This window comes from Epinephelus moara, chromosome 16 (assembly GCF_006386435.1).
Source record: "Epinephelus moara isolate mb chromosome 16, YSFRI_EMoa_1.0, whole genome shotgun sequence".
Classification (NCBI taxonomy): domain Eukaryota; kingdom Metazoa; phylum Chordata; class Actinopteri; order Perciformes; family Serranidae; genus Epinephelus; species Epinephelus moara.
The window spans coordinates 3,832,717-3,859,609 of record NC_065521.1 but is presented as its reverse complement, the minus strand read 5'-3'; the positions used below and the strand labels follow the sequence as shown (position 1 = coordinate 3,859,609).

Below are 26,893 nucleotides of genomic sequence, written 5' to 3'. Positions count from 1 at the left end.
GGCCATTTTGTACATTCCAATATGGCCGCCATATAGACATCTGGGCAAATGCAAACATTGATTTTCTGAATCCTTATACAATAACCTTTCCAAAAATGTATAGTTTTGCAAATCCCCCAAAAAATCCCACAAAATTATATAGTCAACCTGACTACAACAGAAAGAGCAGGGTCAGGGAGGAGACAGTGGACCAGAGGCCAGCAAGGATGATCAAACAGGGTCTTCACAGGTGAGAAGAAATTATAACTGGCTGGGAGAAAATATCTATAGCATAAAAGTGAGTTTGCGATTAATTTCCACAGCTATGTCACCACTACTATTGTTAATTCTATTTTTAAATTTTGCTTTGCACATTTATTATCTATATTACTGCAATAGATAGAAGAGGGACAGGGAGAAACCAGGCAGGTATTTGGCACTTAATTATCTGGCTATTTACCCTGTAGATGCTCAAGGGTCATTCTGTGTCAACTCAACCAGAGTTTGGCAGCTAAAACTTTAGATTTTGATAGTATATAATTTTAAAGAACTAAAATCGGTCCCCTGGTGCTGTACTGTGGCTGTTTGTGGTTATGTGGTTCTTTAGCTGCTAAGGACAGGTGCAATTGAACGCAAGAGGATGATAAATCACTCAACAGACCTCTTCTGAAATGATGGCTACGCACCTGACTGTGAGTGCAATTGACCTATGGCTAAGCCACGCCCCCCTCCACTCACTCGGACAAAATATCAACATTCAGTGACCGGCACTATGGCAGGTGTCACAGTACACGGCATTTCGCAGAAGGGAATTGATGATTTTTGGAGACATAACGATCAGATGTCATTGAGAAGTAACCAAAAGGGCCTAAACTATGCATTGGAGGGATATATTAATCATTTTATTGTTGAGAAGGTCGATGAAAAGCTTTCTGTAATGCATTTCAATGGACGTCCAGGCAGAGAATGTCCGAGTATGTGGGAATGGCTATACGCACTGCGATTGGCTCATCGCGTTTGAGGGCGGGGCTTAGCCATAGGTCAATTAAACCTTGGCAAGTAAGAAGCCAATAATTTATCAATACATGTGTTCAGCAAGCATGAACATGTAAACATGTAGACAGAGAAATTTTAAAAAGCTCCGTCCACAGTCTCTCATCCACCATCACTAACTTATGTCTTACACAAGGACAGCACGCTAGTTTAGCTGATAGCAAATTGTCACTAATAAGCTCAAATGACAGCTGTCTGTATGTAGACTAACTTAGTTTGACACTTATCTTAAAATACTTTTAAACTTAGCTGCTGGCTGAGACAAACAGCCCCTTCTCACTCTACCAGCACTTATATTACCATGTTACCAGCCAATAAGCTGGCGGAGATAAATATAGGGCACACGTCGAATCATCTATGTCATCAGCCTGAGTTGAATACATTTTCTGGAACTTTGAGGTGCGGTGGAAACGCAAACCACACAGATTACCAGGAATTATTTCACCCAGGTAAATAAAAGTTCCTGGAAATGTTGGTGGAAAAGGGGCTAATGAAAGGACCAAAATTGTCACAGGACAAATCACAGGACAAAGACAGCATAAACACATAAAGACAGCATTAACTACAGCAATTAGAAATTGTCAAGGTCATGCAGAAGCCATGCAAAGCAACAAGCAACATCAGAGCACCAGTGCAATACCATAACACAAGAACAACAAACAGCATTTTAGCACAAACAGACATGCAAGCAACACAAAGCACCAACACACAGATTAGCATTACAGCAAAGCGGCAACAGGGAGTAAACATAGCCCTAATGCCTGATTTATACTTTGGTGATCTGTACCTTTTGTGTTTTATTTCCTTTTTTTCCTTTTTTTTTTAAATACAGTATTGTTTTATTGTCTAATTTTCATGCACTTTGTGAAGCACTTTGTAAATTTCTTTAGATAAGTGCTATACAAAAATATTATTATTATCAGGGCTCAACAATAACGATTGCCCGATTGCCCGGGGCAAGTAAAACTCAAGGTCGGGCATGTAAACTAACTGAAGTCACAGGCACACGTTGTGTATCAATGTCCTGCCCACAGCCCCCATTGATATTATTTTGCGCGACGGACGCTTCATATAATAACAGAACAATATACTATTTATGGTGTTATGTCATCGTGTCATTTCTGTCTCTACATGGTCACGCATTAACAATTCTCCTCTGCTCTCTGTATGGCGCACGGCGGAGTTCCGCCACACACACAGGTGAGCACGCTAGAGTGTGGCTCGGGCCGCATTTTCATGACCAAACCTGACCCCGTGGCTCGGGCCGCATTTTCATGACCAAACCTGACCCCGAGCCCGGTGCAGTTTGTCAGCTGACAACGTTATTGTTATGGACAGTGTGTAAATAACCACCAACAGCAGTCTTTTACGCACAGACAGACACGCTGCTCGCACAGCAGCTCAGCACGGCACTCATGCTGAGCTTGTGTTGCGTTCAGGCGTTGTCACGTAAATAACAACTTCCAGCACTTAAATAGGTCATAGCACAAAACAGCAGCATGTCAAGTGACTTTTTACTTTTATTATATTCAATACAATTTTATGTTCCTAAATCTTGAGACACCTCATATGTAAGCTAGACAGACATTTCACCTACTCATACTGTGCACACATGTAGCCTACTGTATGTACTTAGTCCTAAAGAGCCCTTCTGGTAGCCTAGCAGTAGATACACAGAAACATCCCAGCAGGCTGTGCTTTGCAAGCATACAAAAAAGTTTCACGCATGTGAAAATTATTTTTAATAAAATAATTTTTTTATTTTTCCTCCACTGCTACAACTCCATCCTAGGGGAAACACTGTTGTGTGCGTTTTGTGCAACAGGTGGATGTGGTAGTCTACTGGTAGAGTAGAGAGAGCTAAGTAGCACTGAAGTAGAGTAGAGCAGGGCAGAGAGATGGAAGCAAAATATATTAAACCCGGTGTTAATACAGCAGAACTGGAGAGAGGGGTGAAAAATAAATAGAGGTGGGCATGGGCGCAAAATTATAGACGGAGAATGATTGACAAATTTTTCACTTTAAGCCCTGACACTGTCATTTTTGTGTAGGAATTAAGCTACAATACATGACATATGTTGTTTTAATTAATAAAAACAGTGTGAATAAAGATTACATAACATAAAAATAACTGCAGTCTTTGTTAATTGATAGCTGCTTAAATTAAACATTTTTTATAGGGCAAGTAAAAACTGACTTCGGGCAAGTGAAAAAAAACCTTAGCGTTGAACCCTGATTATTATTATTATTATTATTATTATTAGAATCACATTTTTGTCAGTGCCTCCCAGCAGTAAAAAACAATAATTCCTAATAATATCATTAATTAAATGAATTCAACCTGGACCCAGATAAGCAGCAGAAAATGGATGGATGGACTAAGCGATGAAAATTATGAATTCAATGATGAACGTTTTGCGAAAATCAGCACCTGTCAATTGTGAGATAATGAGCTTCCCAGCTCTGTTGCTAACAATAGTGATAATGTCTATTGCAGGTCTGATTGGTGCGGCCTGACACTCAGTGACAAAGTCTCCTGCACATTATGACAGGTGTATAATGTGTAAAACATCCCCCAATGGCCCCCAGTTCACACACAAACATGTTAGAACCAACATAAACATCTACAGCAGGCAAGAGACAAGACTTCAGACTTGCAAATTAAATTGAAGAAGTTGTCTTGCCTCTGAGCTGGGACTGGGGTAGTAACAGCACCAAGACAATGTCTGTATAAATGGGACAGTCGGCAGGACAGGATCATGGGAGGCGTCGGTGTGACGCTTTGACGATGTGTTACGTGTGCAAAATACAGCAGGGATATAAAAAGTAACTGATACAGTTAGTGGCTGGCTCAAAGAAGAAGAATAGTGGCTGAAAATGTCCGTAAATTGGGAAAACATAATGTCCAGGAGCTCCTAACCCTCTGAGCAGAGGACAAGATCAGCCATCACTGCCATGTTTGCCATTGTTATTGTTTAGAATGCGCTGCTGATGTGTAACATACACATCAGCAGCACTTTCTATATATAACACTAAAGGCTGAAGCTGTTGAGTTACATGTCTATACATGTCTATAATCACACATAGGAGTTGCAAGAAGCTACAATTGTTTGGTCCTGTGTAAAAATGCAAAGGCAGCACGTTCAGGCATTTTTTGGTGGACAAGACTTAGCTGGAGGCAAAACAATTCTCCACAGACATAAGCTAGTGCTAGCTAGCATGTTCTGTTGGCTTGTTTTAGACAATGAAGGAAAATGATGCAAGTGGTGCATTCAGAAATACTCATTCTGAGTGCCGCAGCTCACTCTGGCACAAACTGAACTGTTTGGGATGCTGTCGTAATGTACCGTTCAGGTCCAGAGCGCACTCTGGCACTCTATCAGGGGAGATTGAGCAGCAGAGAGCTGAGCGGAGTGAATGTGTGATTAATTTAACCATTCGTTCATTCATACAGAAATATAACGCTCAGTTTCTTCAATCAACAGGGCTGTCACTTTAGTGTGGAGCGTCAGACTGAATTTACGAACGCACCATGTCAGGTCACTCGCTCTCTGGGACTGCGAGTGTTACTTGAAAAGTAAACTCTGACCAACGGGACCAGACTGGCTGACTCGTATGCTCTCATTTAGTGGATGGATGATTTGACAGGACTGCTAAAGATGGGATGTAGGGATGCACCGAAATGAAAATTTGTGGCCGAAGCCGAATAAAATTAAACGCTTGGCCGAATGCCGAATGCCGAATACCATATACCGAATACAGTTGTTTAGTTTTTCATTAGTTTTTGCAGATGAACCCCCTCCAGATTAGTGTTGTCATGGTACCAAAATTGGGACCCAGGGTACGATACCAGTGAAAGTATCATGGTTCTGAGTAGTATCACGATACCACAGCGAAAATGAGGCAGATGTGCCTTTTGTCATTTATAAAAAGATAAATCACTTTTCTATAATACATCAATGATATTTCAATGGAATAAATTACTTATTGACTTATTCATACTTCAAAAACATTATCAATAAGTGATTAACATAGGGGGGATCAAAATAAAATAAATTAATAAAATAAAAATCAACCAGCCACCCTCCTCCCCTAACAAGTAAAGAACAGTCCCTTCATAAGTAAAGAACAGTCCCTAAAGTGCGGTGAGGTTTTTGTGGGCCGTTACCTGCCACAAAGAGAGAAATGTGAATGGCTCGTTTCTCCTCTGACACGTCACATACCTGTGTGCCGCCACGGCTCGGCTGTCCAGGTACTTGTGGGCAGTCATGACGCCAAGAAGAGGACATTATTGGAGCCGGAATTCTCCATCGCCGTTAAGCCTTATCTTGCGCCGTGAAGCACTATGGCTGCCGTATTGCTGCTGCTGGTTGAAATCTGTAATGATTTATTTTGCTCGCACAAAACTATTTTTAGTCGCAAATGCGAGTGCGGTGACGGACGGAGTAAAATATCGCCACACTGCTGACATTTTAATCCGTCCGTCACCGCACGCTGTTTGATTGCGTTATCAAAACACGCCGCTATTATTCGGCCTTGCTTTTCACTTACTCCATTGAATACCGAATGTGTGTGTTTTTTGCAATATTCGGTCGAATATATTCGGTTACCGAATATTTGGTGCATCCCTAATGAGATGGCAGGCTTTGTGGTTGATTACTATACCAATCTTAGAAAGGAGGACAACACTTGAACGGTATCCTCCTGTTTGTTTTGCTATCAAAGCTAATGTTAGCTAATATGCTAAAAAGTTAGCATCACAGCGAAATCCAATGTTCCTCTTAACTCCTTCCTAATTTCCGATTAGGTGGACATGATAACCCTTAATAAACAAAATTCATCCCTACAACAGAAAATACTCTTTCCCTAACCTGATATGAAGTGTGCACTGCACAAGTCTTTCTGATGATTGCCTCTGTCCAGTGCATTTGTCTTATTGCATGTTCTCTTCTTTTTTGTTGACGGGCAGTGGTGGCGGCTATGAGATAAAATTTAAGTTTTGAGCCATGACGCCTTCTATTCTGGCTCCCAATAACACACAAGACAACATTTTAAAACTCCTATGAAGCCTACAGCCCTGTGGTGGCGAGTGGTGTTTTGCCTCCCCCTAATAAAATTAAGTCATTGTGATGTCGGCCCTAAAAAGGTCTACAGCACGATCTGTGTAAAAAGGGCTCATGTCAGAGTGGCCTTGTTCTCAGTACTATTAATGATGGAGGACAGAGCTGATACTTACCGTGGTGTTATGGGTTGTAGGGGAGGACAGGTCACGACATTCACCCAACAGTATGGAAGCTGCAAATATCACCACTGTTGTCACCATGGCAAGCAGCAGACTCTCTAGAACTCTGGAAAAGTGCAGACACCAGATCAGCTTCTGTAATTACATGCTTGAAAAGAAATTAGCCTCACATTTTCAAATCACAGCTTTCAAAAGTTCAACTGATATTTAAAGGGACATTGTGTAGCCTTTTCAGTTGTTTATTGGCAAAAATCGATGTGTGCATTCATAAATATGTCATCATAGGTGTATTATTACCTCCACCAATAATCTGACTTATTCTCTTAAAAGGAGAATTTCGGATTTGTTTGTACATTGGGCGGGTAAGTCGTTTGGGGGGTTCCATAACGTTTCGCCATCTTGAAAATACATCTGCCCGCAAGGGACATATAGCACTACCAGGGAATAGCCCCGCCTTCAGCGTTTTCATTGAGAGCCAGGCCAGCGCTGCGTGACTGAGAAGCCGAAAGAGAGGAGCAAGAGGCGCTTCGCTACTACCCCAGCACTACTGCAGCATAACAAAGTCCCACTCTTTGAGCATAATGCAGGATCATATGCAGCATCACGGGAGACGGAATCATCATCGCCAAGAAAGTGCAAAAGGGAATCAAAAAGCCAATGTGACCGGCAAATTCAAAAAACGAGGGTCAACATCGGGGTAGCCTTTCCCAGGTGGAAAGAGCTGCTGAAGGAAAAAGGTAATGCAGTCACAGGCCAGCGCCGCAGTCAGCAGTGCAGTGATGCCAGGAGAGGGATGAGGTGTGTGAGGTTGAGCCACTTGTAAGTTATCAAAAGACAAGACGTGATTGAGTTTGTTTCGATTTACACTCGCCCCAACAGTCCAGCCAGCATGGTGAGGAGGGGGTTTGTCAAGTTGTGTCATGTGTGTCTGTGTAGGAGCCTGAATGAATACTCCATGAAGTATCGGATGACATGGTTTCATCAGTGTTATCATAGCTTTTTGGTACACAGCGGCTACCTTTGTTGCAATACGCGTTTGAAACAGTGAGGTGCTAGAGTGCACTAGCCGTTTGAATGCAATGTATGATTTCAATGTTAGATGGGAGAAATTCCTACACACTGTGGCTTTAAGACAGTCACTATCTTTGATTGATAGGCATGATGTCGGACTGTTCTCTGTGTGAACAGGTGATAGCAATCACCTGATAAACTTGGCCTTTGGATGAATGTGTCTGATGCGGTACTTGGCCAGGCTCTTGTTCATGTAGTTGAAGAGCGCCCCCAGCAGGCCACCCACCACCCCCATCAGGACAAAGAAAGCCAGGTCCACTGCTGTCCACAGGTGGCAGTTCTTATCTCCATCTGAACACTGAAGAACAGGAGTGTTTCAGCAGGGTTAAACTGATACATTACTGTGCTCATATGATATATCAGCCTGACAATGATTATTATTATTATTATTATTATTGTTATCATCATTATTATCATTATTATTGGTATTGTTATTACTATTGTTCACAACAATAGTAATAATAATAATAATATTAATAATTATGTATTTTATCTATAGAATGCTCTTCAAGATGCTAAAAGATGCTATACACCTCAAGTTAAATACAAATTCCTTGAGCAAAACATGACAGATAGAAACATGTAGCCCAGAGCATTAAATCAAATATTAATAGCAGTTCTAAATAGGTGGTTTTGAGTTATTTCTTGAAAAAGATAACAGTACAGTGCAGTTACAGATGTGTTTGGGGAGAGGAGGAGGAGGAGGAGGAGGAGGAGGAGGAGGAGCAGGAGGAGGAGGAGGAGGAGGAGTTTTGGGAAGCAGCTATTGAGTCTGTCACCTGTTCTGGATGGTGGAATCAGGACGTTGGTGTCAAGAGATATGAGAGGAGTCTGAAGAAAGGAGTATAGTGGTGAAGGAGGGGGGTGAGGTAGGAGGGGGCTTGGTAATAGTAGGTTATGTATGTGATGAGGAGTTTGAATTGAATCTGTTGTGGGTGTTGTGGTCATGGGAGCAGGAGTAAGCACCTGAGCAGCAACGTTCTTGATGTAATGGAGTTCTATTAAGGACTTTGGATAATGTACCACATAGAATAATATTGCAGCAGTGGAGTCTGGATGTGACGAAGGCATGGATCAAGGTTCCAGCAGCAGAAAAGGGGAGGGATGGAAGGAGACAAGCTATATTTTTGAAAACAAAAGTGCTGTTTAGATAATTACATAGGTGTTTGCTGTCGAAAATGAATCCAAGATTGTGTGGGTTGAAAGACAGAGTGAGGCTGTTGCTGGTGTGGCGGAAGTTGTGAGCAGTTTTGGTGAGGGATTTTGGACCAGTGATAATCATACCAGATTTATTATAGTTTAGTTTGAGAAAGGTGGTTTGCATCTATTATATAACTGCATATAACTGCAATGAGGCAATTGGTCAAGGTGAAGTGACTTGTAGTGACAGTGGATTTAGTGGAAACGTATACTTGGGTGTCATCAGCATAGCAGTGGAAATGGAGACTGTGACAACAGGTGATGTTACAGAGTGGGAGGGTGTAGAGAATGAACAGGAGAGGCCCAAGCATTAACCCTTGGTGGACACCTTGGGACAGAAGAGTGGTGGAGGAAGTGTAGTTGAAGTGAATACACCAGTTCATGAGATATGACTTCAGTTGGGAGGGAGCAGTATCAGTGGTGTCAAGGGAAGTTTGAAAAAGTTTTAAAAGCAGTGAGTCTTAAACCTTTTTCCATTACCACTTTTGGCCACACAGAGTCAAACCATGCAACACCTATTTGTCTTTCCATTACAAATTAAGACACGCTGAGCCATGCCGAGCCACTCAAGAGATGGACCTTCTCCGGAGCAGGGCTAAAAGCGCAACCGACTCCCTTCAAGTGCAGGCATGAAAATGGGTCAGGGGTGAAAAAGGTGAGAAGGATACGAGAGCGTCCAAATACTCATTAGGCTTGTGCCGATTTCCGGTTTAACCAGTTTGATCCGGTTTAAGAGCTCCACCCGGTATAATTCACGTCAACTGAATAAACCGGATGAGAGAGAGAGAAAAAAAGCTTTTCTCATCAGCGGCGTGTCAAGGGACTATATTCAACTTATCTTGCATTGTAACATGCATTATGACAACTTAATAAGGTTTATGTTTGTTTATTAATTAAGTGGAGGAGCCTACAAGTGTTTAGTTTGTCTCAGAGGCTGCAGAGGGACTCCACAGCTCTGCTCCGCTCAGCTGTCTGCTGCTGCTGCGAGAGATCAAATTTCACTGGGGGCGGGGAAAAGTGCGAGGCAGTCAGCAGTCATTCAGTTTGTTGCCCTAACCCGTTTCCACTGAAGAAGTTCCTGGTACTATTTGGGGGGCTGGAACTACTACAGGAACGTCCTCTCGCTTGGCCCTCTCAACCGCCGTGTCTCCACTGAGAGAGCAGAGTCGGAGGAAAGTTCCTTGGTGTCCTTCTGCGTCTTCTTCTTCTTGTGTAACCTTGTGTGTATTGGCGGTTAATACAGCATTACCGCCACTTAGTGGATTGGAAGCGCATTACACCTATAATGGGCTTTTATTGGGAAAAATAGCTCAAATGCGACCCCCAGTGGTAAAATTAGGTATATAATTTGATATATCGGTTCGGTTAGATATTTGGCTTTAAATCAAACTGGTTGGAAAATTTTCAAACCGGCACAAGCCTAATGCTCATATCTTTTTTTTTTTAGATTTACTCTAGTGGTGGTCACATGCAGAATTACAAGACTGCACAAAAACCAAAAGTATGACTGTATAATTAAGTGCAAATAAAGTATCTTTACATGTTCACATATGTTGTATAAAAGACGAGACCAGGGGTGAACTGGGACACAAATTCAGCCCGGGACATTCAGGCGCACCGGCTCACACACCGGCCCACATGTTTCTACCAATAATCCTCTATATGCTTGTACACACTACACAAACACTGTCCTCAGAATCCACTGCATAAGAAAATCAGCAGTTATTGTTTAATTCCAGACTATAAAATAAATGCAATAATGAATTGGCCACAAATGGCTATGTGCTTATTATTTAACTTAAAATAAGAGCATATGACTCTATCCTAATGCATCTAATTTTATGCACAACATAATTGTCTGCCCTGTCTTGCCCAGCCCTGCTCTTGTATTACATAAGCCCAATTTATCTCCGTGGCTCACAGCCATGAACTAAAGAAATTTAAATTGGGCAATAGGCCCTATGGTCAACTTTTAGTCAACTTAATACTACAACAAAAAAATCCCACTTAGTACTACTAAAAAGGTTTTCCTCTGGCTAAAATGTAATGCATAGTAGGCTATACCTTCACATTGCACCTGTCATATTTCTGGTCTCATCCTCCTTCTCATCACGACTGGGGTTAGTCTGTCCCTCAGCTTCATTGTCCTTGGGACTGGGAGCACCACCAAACGTTAATTGCGTGCAACCACAGGAAAAAAGCAAGCACATAGTTTCTTTCAGTACTGGCTTAAATTACAGTGCTCAGCATAAATGAGTACATCCCCTTCGAAAAGTAACATTTTAAACAATATCTCAATGAACACAAAACAATTTCCAAAATGCTGACAAGACTAAGTTTTATATAACATCTGTTTAACTTATAATATGAAAGTAAGATTAATAATATAACTTAGAGAACAAAATTTTCAGTTTTACTCAAATTAGGGTGATGCAAAAATGAGTACACCCCACTGAAAGTCTCTGGAGCAAAGCTAAATTTTAGACTACAAATGTTTAATTTAACAATAATCAACCACAGGTGAGTCTAATTATTCATTACACAGGTGTCCAGCAGACAGTTGACTATAAAAGGGTGTTACTTAAAGTAAACCCCTTCCCATTTCATGTTGTTAGCAATGGCACCACATGGAAGAGAAATGTCACAAGACCTGAGAGTAGTAGAAAGCCAAACTGGGGTGACTCTTTCTCGTGACACAATACGGCGTACACTGCAGAGGAATGGCATGCGTGGGTGCCATCCACGAAGGAAGCCTCTCCTAAAGCCCAGGTACAAAAAAGCCCGCCTAGAGTTTGCCAGGGCCCATGCTGACAAAGATGAAGACTACTGGGACTCTATACTCTGGAGTGATGAGACCAAGATAAATGTTTTTGGAACTGATGGCTTCAAAACTGTATGGCGTCGCAAAGGTGAGGGATACAAAGAAAAATGCATGGTGCCTACAGTGAAACATGGAGGTGGCAGTGTTCTTATGTGGGGTTGCATGAGTGCTGCTGGTGTCGGGGAGCTGCATTTCATTCATGGCATCATGAATTCACAGATGTACTGCTCTATACTGAAAGAGAAGATGCTACCATCACTCCGTGCCCTTGGTCGTTGTACACTTTTCCAACATGACAATGATCCTAAACACACATCTAAGGCCACTGTTGGATTTCTGAAGAAGAAGAAGAGGGTGAAAGTGATTCAGTGGCCAAGTATGTCTCCTGATCTGAACCCAATTGAACACCTATGGGGAATTCTGAAGAGACAAGTTGAGCATCACTCTCTATCCAGCATCCAGTCTCTAAAAGAGGTCATTCTTGAAGAATGGAAAAAGATCGATGTAGCAAAATGTTGGCAACTTGTTCATTCCATGCCTAGAAGACTTGGTGCTGTCATTAAAAATCATGGAGGCCATACAAAGTACTAGATGTAGTAGTTTTTGTTGTGGGGTGTACTCATTTTTGCAGCGCCCTTATTTGAGTAAAACTGAAAAATGTGTAATCTAAGTTATATCATTAAATTTACTTTCATGTTGTAAGTTAAACAGATGTTATATTAAACTTGGTCTTGTCAACATTTTGGACATTGTTTTTGTGTTCATTGAGATATTGTTTAAAATGTTACTTTTCAAAGGGGTGTACTCATTTACGCTGAGCACTGTATACTGAGTTATTGCAATACCTAGTATGCTAATTGACCTCTTGAAATGGACACCTAGAAGAAGTTTTTTCCGCGCCAGCCTTTCTTTTTTTACCGGCTTTATCCATGTTTTCTGTCTTTCTCCTTTCTCAGTAGCTAGCACTAACGGTCACACTAGCCTGGTTTGCCATGAGTAATGACTGATGACTGTGGCTGAGCCAATCCGATTTCAAGAAAAACCGAGAGCCTCTTTCGTATTGGAGGAAGCCGCTCTTATCTCCTCCTTCAAGCATCAAAAGACAAGATTGACACCTACGTTCCCTCCGAACATCTCACAGTAGGTAAATTCCTTACCAAGAAATTTCTTCACACTGTTAGTAAAGGTGTCTAATAACACATATAACAAGACTTGAATTTAACTCCCATAGGAAAATACATGAGAGCTGCAACTTTATTGGTGAAAAACTGAAAATGTTTAGCTCTGCCTTATGTTGCTTGTGAGGGGTCAAACAAGGGTTTTTTCTGGATTATGAATTGATTGCAAGTATTTGTTTATCACCAAAACCACTTCTTGGTGGAAAAACAGCCATGCCCACTTTTACATGTAAATTCAAAAGTAGCTTTATTCATTTATTTCAATATCTCAAATACTAGTTAGAAAACTACTGCTCCACAATGTCAAATGTCTCAGAAATCTAGGTCTGGGTCTTCTACAGACTCTACATCATCATGGATACAGTTCTTGCATGTAATGCCTTTACAACTTCCGTATGCTGAGATAACCTTGACACCATTTGTCTTGCAGCTGCAGAGCCGGTTGCTGCAATCTTTAGTACAATTACAGCTTGTGAACCGGAGTAGCTCTTCAGGACCCATGCGGTCTAATGTTGGAATCGGCTCATAACCATAAACTCCTACCATCCATCTATAGTCACTGGGGTCCAAATACATGCTCTGCAGAAGCATCCAGTCATGGGTTTGGAGATGAGCATGGAGAGAATGCTGTGCAGCTGCACCCTCTGTTGGAGATAAAGTTTCTGGCCTTTCGGTGAGAACATGTTGTGTCGAACTGCACCCAAAGCCGTACCTGGTGCCTGGTATAGGTGCTGGAAAATTACGACATCAGCCCTGGTCACCGCGCCTTTAGTAGCTTGTATGTCAAGGAAGATGCACCTCTGTTTCTGAGAGAGAGCTTCTCGGATCTTCCTGACATTGTAAGAGTCCTTAGACGTGTTTAATAAGAGTGGATGATTGGTGCTTGAGCTATGGTGCACCAGCACTACCAGCACCCCTGCATCTTCTGCCTGCACCTGAAAATAGAACAACATATGTGCGAAGTGTCTTGAACTGAGCAAAAAACAAAAACAAACATGCAATTGTCAAGTTATTTATTAATTTTACAACTCTCCTGAGAATAAAAACACAACATGGCACATAAAAATACAGCACAAGACAGCAAAAAATATTGACCACAAAATTGTAGTTGATGTAAGAAATCTAACAATGCTACAAAATGTATTACTGACTTCAACAGTCATTTGTAGCAGCAGCCAATGTCAGTGTCACAATCGAAGTGTCAGCATCATAGTCACACTGCTCCAAAGTGATCTGCTGTTTGTTGAAGTTGAAGAGAGGAGACGGATGACCTCACTCTTGTTATGAGTGTTGTCCATGAACTTTGCCCTTAGTGTCAAATGTATCATATCCGTAGATCACAGCAGGAGTTCTTCGTACGGCGGATGTGGTGGTGATCTTTAAGCGAGCTGCTATAGCCATCAAAGACCACAGTGATCTTCTGAGAGCAACTGGCATTGCATGTACTGTACGATATTTATTGCGCGTCTGTCCATCCTGGAAGAGGGATCCCTCTTCAGTTGCTCTTCCCGAGGTTTCTACCATTTTTTTCCCCCCGGTAAAGGTTTTTTTTGGGGGAGTTTTTCCTTATCCGCTGCAAGGGTCCAAAGGACAGAGGGATGTCTTATGCTGTAAAGCCCTGTGAGGCAAATTGTGATTTGTGATATTGGGCTTTATAAATAAAATTGATTGATTGATGTAGCTCAGGTATCTGTTGGCAACCTCCTGCCAAGTCTGACCTTGTTCTCACGTCACCATGTAGAGAAGCCATCCAGCATCAACCCCCACACTGGAGCAAGGTTGGTCAGTGAGGTCAAGTGGATTGGTCAAGTCCTTCAGGCCTCGGAAAAGCCTTGTTGTCTTGTTCATTTTTGATCTTTGTTGCTGAACAATGACAAGGGGAACGGAGTCAGCTCATACTCAGAGCTTGTCTTGACTGTCATATCCTGTTGGGCGAAGAATATCAGTTGGAGGGGCAACTTGAGTGAGTTTAGGTTAATGATCTCGTCATCAACCTTGGGAATTTTTCTGAGCGATGATGGGACCTGTACCTTGAACTTTACCTCCATAGTCGATGTCACTATCACATCAACCTCAACCTCATCATCTATCTAATCATCAGTTTCAACTATGGTAGCAAGAGCACCAGAAGCATCAGAGATGCCAACTCCATTCGTTTCCTGTCACTGAGGAAGCAGTATTTGTAATTTTGTGTCTCTGCATACGACTCTGTGCACCCCAGCTGGTGTAATTTCTTGACCATCCACTTGGACCTGAAACTATGATCCTGTTGTATGGCAAGCCCCATCTCGTATGGCTATCGTCTGTCTTCACAAGGCTCAAGAACATCTGAAGGCTCTCTGGAACAAGTGCCAGCTGACTAGGGATATCAGACTGTGTGCAGTGGGGTATGACTTTGGATTTAGATCACATCGCTGCAAATCATCTTAAGTGCAGTCTTTATGATCTGAGGCTTCTCAGCTCCAAACTCAACATTAGCATGATACTCTCAAAGGATGTTGCTGGTCTTATCTTTGAAACAGAGCACATCTGCCCTCCTCTCCTGTGATGTGAAATATGGCATATCATGGTATTTCTCTACAAGCCTCCTCTTTAGCCACTTCTTTGAATATGAGATGCTCTTATCTGTTGAATAGTCAAACTGCTGCATCTTTTCGTGGACTTGGACAAGTGTCATCACCCCATGTTAGAGTTCTGGGTCCATTCACCATTCCAGTTCTGAACCATTCACAGAGCTCATAGGAAGCAGTCTCTCACTCTTCATAAGTTTTCCTTCCTACATCTTTAGTCTTGGAGCAATGACCACCTGTCTTGAGAAGAACTTTGCAGCACACATGATACAGGGTGTCCTCTGCTACCAAGTCATTGATCCCTTCCAGGTGGCCAATGACTTCAGTGCCCCGGTGATACTTACGATCCTGTGCTGTCTTCAGCAAGCCTGTCTTCAGTCCATCCGCAGTCAAACTGTCAGGAACTCTGGATTTATTGGGAAGAGATGAGATCAGTAAATGCACTGAACCCAGTGCACATGCGTCGTCTCTTTGTCTGTGCTGACACTTTCTCCACTTCTGCTGCACGAGCTGACTTTGTGGTGAGGTGACCTGGATAGATTTGTACAAATCATATTTACACTCTACATGGTGTCTTAGCCTGCCAACATTTTGTGCCTACTTCTTAAGTTAGCAGAGGTGAAGGGCTAACGTCCACATCTAAACTGTTAGACTGTAATGCCCTACAAAGGAAAAAAGCAGTACCTTAATTTTTGGTTGAAAATGAGTTCTAATCATTCTTGTGATATTAAAAGGATAGTGCACCCATAAATGAAAATTCAGCCATTATCTACTCACCCATATGCCGATGGAGGCCCTGGTGAAGTTTTAGAGTCCTCACATCCCTTGTGGAGATCGGCGGGGGGAGCGGCTAGCACACCTAATGGCAGACGGCGCCCCAGACTAACGTCCAAGAACACAAAATTGAATTCACAAAGTATCTCCATACTGCTCATCCGTAGTGATCCAAGTGTGCTGAAGCCCCGACATAAAAAGTTGTTTCGAAAAATGTCATATAAACTCTGTTTTTAGCCTCACTGTAGCCTGTAGCTCTGACTGCTTCTCTGTGCTCCGCATTGTCTCTCCATGGTCCCCACAATGACTTGAGCATGTCTGGCACCTGCCACTCCAAACTCACTTACTCGCTGTGAATGCCAACCAACTACACTAGTAAACAATAAGTACTTACCATGGTAAATAGATTCATAAATCAGCCCATAAAGCTACTTTTTAATTTGCATGCACCCAGCAATGTTTATTTTCACCAAAAAAAGGGAGTTATGATGAGCAGGTTAAAGTGTGTGTGCTTGTTTTTCCACCAAGGAGTGGTTTTGGTGCAAAACAAATGTTTGCAATTGATTCAAATCCTGAAAAAAACCTACTTGACCCCTCACAATCTGCATAGAGGTAAACATTATCAATTTTTAACCAATAAGGCTGCAGGCACCCAAACTTTCAGGAGCTCTTTGAATTGAAATCTTTTTGTATGTGTTACCTTTACTTTACTGCGCTCTGAGAATGCAGGGTTACTTGTGGTGCCTAAAGTCACCAAAAGCAGATCAGGAGCCAGAGCCTTCAGCTATCAGGCTCCTCTCCTGTGGAATCATCTTCCTGTTGCAGTCCGGGAGGCAGACACCGTCTCCACATTTAAGACTAGACTTAAGACTTCCTTTTTTGATAAAGCTTATAGTAAGGGCTGACTCAGGCTTGCCTTGTACCAACCCCTAGTTAGGCTGACTTAGGCCTAGTCTGCCAGGGGACCTCCTATAATACACCGAGCACCTTCTCTCCTTTGCTAACACTCATGTCCTGTTACTGCATCTCGCTAACTCGGCTGTACTGCATGTCACTAACTAGACTTCTTCTCTGGAGCCTTTGTGCTCCACTGTCTCGCAGGTGAACTCGTACAGTATCACAGCGGTGCCTGGATGGTGTGATGTGTGTGGTTGTGCTGCTGCCGCGGTCCTGCCAGATGCCTCCTGCTGCTGTTATCATTAGTCATACTTCTACTGTTATCATACACATGATTATTGTCACGTATGTATACTATCAGATGTTAATATATACTTTCAACATATTGTACCACAATAGCTGTAATTATAATTATAATATTATTACTTTCATTAATGTTGTTGTAAGCTACTGTCATTACTGTCTGTCCTGCATCTCTCTCTCTCTCTGTCTCTGTCTCTCTTTCTGTCTCATTGTGTCATACGGATTACTGTTAATTTATTATGTTGATCTGTTCTGTATAACATCTATTGCACGTCTGTCCGTCCTGGAAGAGGGATCCCTCCTCAGTTGCTCTTCCTGAGGTTTCTACCATTTTTTTTTCCCGTTAAAGGTTTTTTTGGGGGGAGTTTTACCTTATCCGTTGTGAGGGTCCTAAGGACAGAGGGATGTGATTTGTGATATTGGGCTTTATAAATAAAATTGACTGACTGATTTAAAAACACTTTGGTGAAGAAAGTTCTCGGTGAGGAATTTATTCACAGATTGGCCAAATATCTGATAATATTCCCTGACTGTACGTCCTGTTTTTACTTTAGATGTCTGCTTTATTTTCCTGTTTCATGTTTGCTTTCAGCTGTACAGGATTCTGATATGTTGCTGCTGGAAAAAAAAAAACACATTTCCTTATTTTACTGCTTCACAATAAAAGCTTTTACATAACAACATAATAGGGGGACTTTTACTGTGAAGAGTCTATAGGAAATGAAATGTGTTAATCGCCGATTTAGCAGTACTTTGTTAGCAGCTTTTCTTTAAGAAAAACAAGTCAATAAACAATAATACCACAGGGAGGAAGAGTAAAGCTGGCACAGCGACAGTGAGATGTGAAGAGCAGCAGACAGCAGGCTCTTACTGCACCTCTGCAAACAGCTCACCTCCAACAAGTAATGATGGAAAAACACTTGCCGAAAAATAACATGAGACTTTAGCTGTGGATCAGCCCGCCGCTCTAAAACATCATCAGCCAAAACGAGCCATCATCAGTTACAGACCCACCTTCAAGCAGATAGCCCCGTTGTACTGAAAATAGTAACCCTTGCCGCACTGGGCTGATGTGCTGAGTCAAACCAAACCAAGCCAGCACATTAGTGTGGAAAAAGGGTAATAGTAAACACAACTACTACAACAACTACTACTACAAATACCCTTGAGATGCGTTGTCACTTTTCTATGACATGAATATCATTATCATTACTGTGACTTTACACAAATCATATCCACACACATATGCAATCCTTTTCTCTTTCTTCTGTGTTTTCCCAAATAATTTAAGAATTGCTACTGATTCATTACTGTTTATTTCTTTTAATTTTCTTATTTATTCACCGTTACAACTTTCCATTTATTTATATCTTTTCATTTACTTTTAATACATTTTACTACTTACATGGGGAAAATGCTGTTTTAAGCTTTTTAAGTCCTCATGTTTTGTGCTGTCTTTGTATATATTTTGTTACACCTGCATCTCTTATAGTCATTTGTTTAATTTGTCACCGTTTTTACCACGTTACATTGCACTAATGCAATTTTTTTGTTTTTGTAATTAGCAGCAGTAAAGAGTCTGAGCAAAGAAGAAGGTGTTGGTGACTCTGAGAAGGGCTGTTTGAGTGTGTGCTGTGTTGTGTACACACTCTCAGATGGTAGCCTCTGACACAAGAGGTGACGCATGTTGCAGTTTCTGTAATCAATAAATATTGAATAGTGATAGTATAGTAATTGTACAGAGCCCCTTAAAGGTCAAGTCGGGAGATTTTTTTGGACTGACTTTTGCGTCCCCTCGCAATACTTTTGCTTTACCTCACAATACATTGTGTTACCTCGCATTACTTTTTGCTTTCCCTCGCAATAAATTTCGCGTTCCCTCGCAATACTTTTGCGTTCCCTCGCAATACTTTTGCTTTCCCTCGCAATAAATTTTGCGTTCCCTCACAATACTTTTGCATTCCCTCGCAATACTTTTGAGTTCCCTCGCAATAGTTTTGCATTCCCTTGCAATAACGTTTTGGATTCCCATGAGCCACCATTGTCACTTCCTCTTAGATGCCCGCATTGATCGGTGACCAACGTAAACTTGTATAAAGCTGGCGAGATCTCCTTTTAAACTGTAGCCTTGTTATTATTGTCTTTCATGCCATTGTAAGTAGCCTACTTAATTAGGTTCGGGAAACGGCACCGTGCCGGTTCTGTGTCAGTCGAAATGCGTTATTTGTGACTCTGGGCCCAACTCTGCCACTGATTGGCCAGTCTGACATTCTTCATAATACATAAAGAACATTAGTGATACACATAGGCTTAACAGAAACATGCGTTCGTTTGGGGAGAAGTTAGTGGTGTTACTCGTTCCACAGGCGAAGGACCCCGGACACATACAGTAAATACACCGGTTGTAAGTAACTTTTAACATATGTGAGTCTTTGTGACTCTTGGCTCTTGTCCCCTAACTAACGCTTGTTTCTGTTTCACTAACGATATTTTCACCCAATTAAGTCACATCCCGTTATTTCCTCTGTAAACCTGTAAACGTAAACCAACGTTACAACAGCCTACAAGCATACTGTGTCCATAAATCAGCTCAGACACTGTTAGAAATGTAGTATTTAGCCTAATAACATCATGCTACAGCAGTAATAACGTCAGCTTTAGTCAAATGGCTCTAGCTCTCCCGGTAAATGTCATAAACTCTGGACACATTTTCCCTGTATGTTGACATGATAATAGCCGCGTTTCCCAGATCGCTCTTAGCTTAAGAGGATGTTTTAAGATCGAGCTGACCCACTCTTAACAGTCTTCATAGCGACCAAACGCTCACAGCACCAGCCGCGGCAGGCACATTAATATTACACTAAGCAAGGAGATGTTAAAACAGTGCACACCATATATATTTTGATCTATTTTATACTTCAGATTTATGTTGTTTAGCATTAATTGGTGACAGAAAAGAATGAATTTCATTTTGCAGGGACAGCGGATTTGAAATAGGTTTTCGGATGGATAAATTTCGAGAAAATAAGGGAAATAAGGAAAAATGGAGAAAAATAAAGTGAAAGAAAAGATTCCATATAAAGAAAAACTCCAGAAAGAGGTATTTAGAAAAACTAAAAGAAATAAATAACCTCGACCCTTACGAGCTGCCTGCAGCGGAATGGAGCAGCGACCCGAACCGTTTACCGTCTTCCAGATTTATGGACATAGTGAATTACCTCGTTTTTGGAGTTAGTTACTACACCATGCAAGAATTCAAGAGCTACAAATCGCTGGAAAGCTACGAGCAGTTCTGCTGCAGCTGGGTGAAAGACCTGTCCATATACCAGCCCCAAAACTGTGAAAACACAGTTGTGCTTGCAAAGGTAAGGTTACACCCTCCACCTTTGAGCTAGCCTACCTTCTATGTAGTCTGAATAGCGGTGTTGTGTTTGCGTTGTGAACAGAGGAGGTTGTTGTGATCATGATTGATTGATTTCTTTGTCATTTCACTTATGTATTTTCATACATAAGGAAACAAAATTCTCTTTCCAAGACAATTAAATAAAATTAAAAGTGCATTTAATAGGCTTAATAAATAATCTAGGATAAAGTGCGTCCGTGTAATGAAGTGATTTATTATGACAGCTGTGGGGGGGTATATGTGCTCGGGGTTGAGGAGTCTGACTGTCTGCGGACCTCTTCCCTGATTTCATGGGGGAAAACAGGCAGTGGAGGAGGTGTGAGGGGTCCTTTATATGATGTTTAGAAGCTCTACGTGTGCACTGTCTGTTGATTGTAAATGTCTGGCAGGGATGGAAGCTAAAGAGATGTTTAGGCCGCATTGATTGCATCGGGAACACAATAACTTCTGATCACAACAAGCCGATTCCGGCGGTATGCTTTCAAAATGGCGGAAGGGGGCCCAAAGGGGGCGGGGCATGATGTTGTGACGACATGTCCTCAAGCCTAATACTGACACCATTTCCCTCAGTGGAAACGGAGCTTGTATTTACTTTAAGTTCACAGATAAGAAACAATAAATTGTGAAGACAGTAAGGCCTCCACTAAAATAGCATTTTAAGTCTTGTGTGTGACTTATCCTTCAGGGATTTATATTTCGGGATTTATCCAGGTTTCACATGAGAAGAGAACAAGATTGCCAGCTGCTAGGCTAATCAATACGTTGTAAAATGCCATACGCTTGTGCTAATAATGTTAGCATTTTGTATTTGTTTGGAAAACGTGTTTAGTACAGGACAGTTGTTTTGTCAGTGAACCTTGTGAGTTGTAATGGGCCAAACTGTTTGCCGTTACCTTTGTTACCTATATGTTGTTGTTATGTATATGCTGAAAAGATCGCTAGTTGCTAGGCTAATTTATACAATGTAAAATGCCATTGGCTTGTGCTAATAACGTTAGCATGTTGTATTTGTGGGGAAAATGTGAGTTGTAGTGAAGCCAATTTGTGTAATTGTTTTTCAAATTGTCTCTGTTAAGCCATGTTTAATGTGTGTTTTGGGTGTGTGTCAACTAAATTTAACAGCACTTCACAGAAACCTCTGCCGCCAACTTGTGTTTTAGAGGTGTAACTGCAGAGTGACGAAGACACACCACCGCAGAAGTAAAAATGCTCACAACGGCATAGCGACATGCGTAGGCTACGTGCATAGAGTCTACGCGCAACCATAAATCCCCTTTTAGCGACTCTTTACCTTGAATTCTCCAAAGTTGAGCAGACCAGGCAGTTGGAAGGAGCCCCACTTGTTGAAGTTGATCCCAGATCGGAAGAAGTTGAGGGTGAAAGTGGCCGACATGGAACAGAAGAGCTAAAACAAAATGAAACAGAGGAGCTGAGAAAAGTACTTCATGCTATGTATGGTGTAACTGTATAGTCTAGCCTTCTCACTGACAGACTGAGGCAGTGGGCTGATAGAGGAAACCCCTAGTTTGGCCTTTTCAAGTATTAGTGATATCCACTGATGGCTGCCCACTGTTCTTGACCTTTAACCTCTGCATACTTACTGAAGCCATGTTTCCAGCAAGCAGTCTGGTACAGTTCAATTCAGTTTGGTACACATTTTTTCTGTTTCCACCATGAAAAGTTGTGGCTGGTACCAGAAGAACTGTTCCTTACTGTCCCCATTTTTGGTCACTCCTCTGTTGGGGTACCTAGCACGCAGATCTGGAACTAAAAGGTGGAACTAGACACACTGCAGTCCATTGATTGGACAATAGAGGACAGCCACTCTTGCTCAAGACTGAGTTGTGGCTGGTTTTGAAGCTTATGTAACCACTGTTCATACTGAAGTAGTCGTATATACATCAGTAAACTGTAACTATAGAATGAAAGGATGTTTGCTGCCTCTTGCAGCAGCTGTAGACTCAGAAAAAAAAATAATTTGACTCACTGGGCTGACTGACGTCAACTTTTAAGGTGTAATGTTTACTGTAATGTTACTCGATGCATGAGTTGATGAATTGAATCCATCAGCACACCTAAATTTCAATATAACAACTTTGACCATTCAATTAGTTTATATTGTCTTTCTTAGATGACACTGACTTTTAGTAATGAGTGGATCTTCAAGTACACACACACACACACACACACACACACACACACACACACACACACACACACACACATTTAAGAGTACTGTTTGCAGTGGAAATGCTAAACAGACCTAGGGTCTAGTACCATGTCTGAAGGGTTACTTTAGGTTCCAAAGGTACTACTCCGAAAGTGTTTGGTGAAAACAGGGTTTTAGTGACACTTGCACTGCTAGTGTGGCCGCAAACTAATGAGTCCCTTTTTGTGTTTACTGAATAAGGTAACATACCACTTTCCAAGTGAGGGCCTGGTTCCAGAACGAGGACCCCTCCTCCAGACTGAAGAGTATGCCACCTATAGGAGCACCAAAGGCAGCAGCTACTCCAGCCGCAGCACCCGCTGACACAAAGTCTCGCTTGTCCCTGAAAAACAGTTAAGTCAACACAATAAGCTATGTTTGACAATATTTGCCACATATTCTGAGCTGAAGGGAAGCAGTGAACAGTGTACAATGTTTTGGTAATAAGAGTGTACAGCAGCCATACCGGTCACTGCGGAAGTATGGAAAATCGAATTTGATCCTCTTGAAAGTGATGCTCTGAAACTGATAGAGGGACAAAACATCTGATGAACATGCTTAAGCCATGATACAAGTCAAATGCATGAGTGGCTGGACCATTTCATAGTCAATAATTTTTACAATCAAAATGCATTAGGAGGTAATCTTTCAATGGCCAGTATAAACAAGAGGAATGACTAAAGCAAGCAAAACCTGTTTCAATGTACATGTGTGCACCAGACTATTGTTTAAAAGGGATAATTCAGATCTTTTGAAGTGGAGCTGTATGAGGTACTTATCCAGAGTCAGTGTATTACCTATAGTAGGTGTCTGTTGGCAAGAGCATCACCACAGAAGCTAAACAATGTACTGCTGTAGAGAGGTCGGCAACAAAATGTATTTTAGCCACCTACAGAAATCAGTATCAGTTTAAGTTAAGGTGGCAAGATTTTGGAAATGACAGCTGGGGACATTTCCAGCTTGTCAGTCAATATCATTCAAATATTCAATGTTATTATCTATGAAATATAAGATGAGGACAATACATGTTTCATTAGAAATGGTAACTGTTGCACTGTAATAAAATATGGTACAGACCAACTGATAAAATTGGGTACTATATATGTAGTATATATATCCTTTTTAGTTTTTCCTAGAGTGCAATTTTTATATATTTTTTCTATTTTATTGACTATTTTATCATTTATATTCTATTCTAATTTAAATATTTGTACTGTGTATTATATGTACTCACAAAATGGTCTCAAAGACACACAAAATAATCACATACAAAATTACCACAAAAAAAGATGCATAATGACTATGAAGAGACTTTAAATAATCCTCATCATCATCATCATCCTCATCATCATCATCAAAATAAAAACCCAAATCAACAAATAGACATAGCAATGTGCCTTGCTCTTATATAGGTGAGGTGGTTGGGCCTTTTGCAAATTGTTTCATGATCTACCCATAGACATATGGCATGATAACACGTAAAAAGTCTCAATTGCTTGAGTATCACAGTCATTTGAGAGCTGGCAGCCTTGCAGTCAAAAACAGGGACATTTCTGGGGACAGCTCCAGCCATGGAAAGGCCAGCAAAAACTGGGTCCATTGCCAGAAAAAAGGGTATTTCTGGTCAGCCTTGTTTAAGTGGACAGTACATTGAGAATATTTTCACCACTTTACCTTGCCGCCAAACAGCCCTTTCTGACAGGGAACTGAAGCCCCCAGACTCGTTTGACAAAAATGTTTTACCTCATTTTACCTTACAGAACACAGGAGCTGCTGGTCTACCACTGACTCTATCAGTTAGTTAGTGTTATTGTGTGACTTCGATGAATCCGAACTAACCCTTAAAAATAAAACCAAAGTCACATAAAAGCACAAACTAACTAACTGATAGAGTCAGCGGTAGACCAGCAGCTCCCGTTTTCTGTGAGTAAAATGACTGTTTTTGTCAAAGGAGTCTGGTGGCAATATACTCACTGCTGTATATAAGAATAAAGACACCAAACATCTTGTATCACGAATATATAACAGATTACAAAACTCCAAAAATGATTCCACTGTCCAGGTCAAACAGAAATGAGAGAGGGAATTGGGCCTGGAGACATCTGAGGATGATTGGAATAATACTTGGGGGGTCAAGCTAGGACCACTAATTCAAGATGCTGGAGAGAGGGAGTTCTGCTAAGAAAAACATACAACGATATTTTGTGACTCCAAAATTGAAACTTCTACGACAGGGATCTCAGGGGCGGGATGAATGCTGGAGGCTGTGTGGTAAATCAATGCAGACCACTTTCATATTTTTTGGGAATGCTTACTAGTAGGGCTGTGCGATATGATGATATATATCGTGTGACGAGAGAAAAATGTCTATCGTTTCATATTTTGCTCTATCGCTTACATCGTTGTGACGCAAATTACACTTTTTACTGCAATATTTTTCGTCATTTGGACGTTTCATTGATCTGATTCACCAGCTTTCTCACTACCAGCGCTCCCTCTCTTCACTCACTCTCTAGCTTGCTCGACGACAACTTTTTATTCATTGGATTAAAATGTGCTATATCGGGATAGGTATCGTTATCGGGATATGAAATCACCTATAGACGAATTCGGCGAGCAATTTGTGTATGCCGCCATCTTGCGGCGGTGCCATTGCTGCGGTGACGTGTCAGTCATCAATTCATTATGCTGTCATTGTGAACTTACTCTCTACAATGACAGCATCATGAATAGCTGGATTGATGATGTTGGACAGTGGCCTCCGGTAACTGATGAAGGCGTGACAATTAATCATTATGGACAGGCTATGTGACCATCACATCATACTGAAGGCGTTCAATATTCATCGCCTTCAATATGATGTGATGGTCGTCTAAAAGGTGGTGTAAAATTTGCCCAACCCATCCGGAGCTAAGGTAATTTTGACCCTCAATCAGAGACCTGTAATTGCTGTTTTTCTGGTCAACGGAGGCCAGGCAATCAATAAAATATTCTTGAATACCTAAACAAAACACAAACACGTGTTGTTGTTGTTGTTTTTAGTCATGTAGCCTGTCCATAATGATTAAATGTCACGCTGCTAGCTTGCTAACGTCAGCACACGTAACGTATGCTAACGTTATATTACACAGTGTTTAATGATACAGTCTATTATCTCCCTATTACTCTAATCTTTCCTGCTTATCGCTCAAACAAATGATGAATTTCTATATTAATATCGGTACTCATTTAAGATACCTTCGTCAGTTACTGGAGGCCACCGTCTAACATCACCGCAGCAATGGCGCCGCCGCAAGATGGCGGCATACACAAATCGCTCGCCAAATTCGTCTATATCGGGATATGAGATTTTGGTCATATTGCCCAGCCCTAGTTACTAGTCCATCCATATTGGCAGGAGATTTCCAAAGACATAAGGAACATCTTTGGAAAAAAGTTGATGATATATTGTACTTAGGGGCAAAACCATGGACAACCTCATGAGCCAGGATGAATACCTTTACGAAGTAAGTACTTTTTTTTCCCCTGAGGGGAAATTCAATTTTTTCATTCTTGCTGTCAATTACACACAGGTCCGAAAGACACATACATGCACAAACAGGACCTATACATGCACAAAGTGGAGAGATGTCAGAGTGAGGGGGCTGCCTTGGTCAGGCGCCACGAGCGGTTGGGGGGTTCGGTGCCTTGCTCAAGGGCACCTCGGCAGTGGCCAGGAGGTGAACTGGCACCTCTCCAGCCACCAGTCCACACTCCATATTTGGTCCGGACGGGGACTCGAACAGGCGACCCTCCGGTGGTTCCCAACCCAAGTCCCTATGGACTGAGCTACTGCTGCCCCAAGAGCAAGAAAGCCATCACACGGATGTGGCTACAGGCAAGCCCCCCTTAAAAGAACGACTGGATTGCAATTATTTATGAAATTCACTGTATGGAGAAAATCACCCTTTCTTTAAGACTGTGACTTATCAATATTGATAACCAAAACAACAATGCCTGCTGTGGTCGATGAGGACAAGATTCTGCTAAAAAAAGCCAATGAAAAGATTGCTGACCTTAAGGATGATATCCGTCGACTTTCTCACGAGCTGAGGAAGAAGGACTCGCTGCTGTCCAGCTACATGGACATGGCGGCTACCCAATCCATGAAGTTGGCCTCGCTCAGCGTAGCCCTCCAGGACACCGTTGCATGG

General features: G+C 41.6%; 1 protein-coding gene across 4 annotated transcripts in view; it reads right to left on the bottom strand.

Moving 5' to 3' along the window:
- clcn6 (chloride channel 6) overlaps positions 1 to 26,893 on the bottom strand; it is a 162,676-nt gene that overhangs the window by 106,420 nt on the left and 29,363 nt on the right. For all 4 annotated transcript variants that reach the window (XM_050064609.1, XM_050064607.1, XM_050064606.1 and 1 more), the window contains exons 10-14: positions 23,167 to 23,225; positions 22,911 to 23,043; positions 21,783 to 21,896; positions 7,477 to 7,643; positions 6,269 to 6,380 (exon numbers count right to left, since the gene is read on the bottom strand). In XM_050064609.1, the coding sequence (XP_049920566.1) occupies positions 6,269 to 6,380; positions 7,477 to 7,643; positions 21,783 to 21,896; positions 22,911 to 23,043; positions 23,167 to 23,225 (585 nt within the window). The remainder of the gene's footprint in view (positions 1 to 6,268; positions 6,381 to 7,476; positions 7,644 to 21,782; positions 21,897 to 22,910; positions 23,044 to 23,166; positions 23,226 to 26,893) is intronic.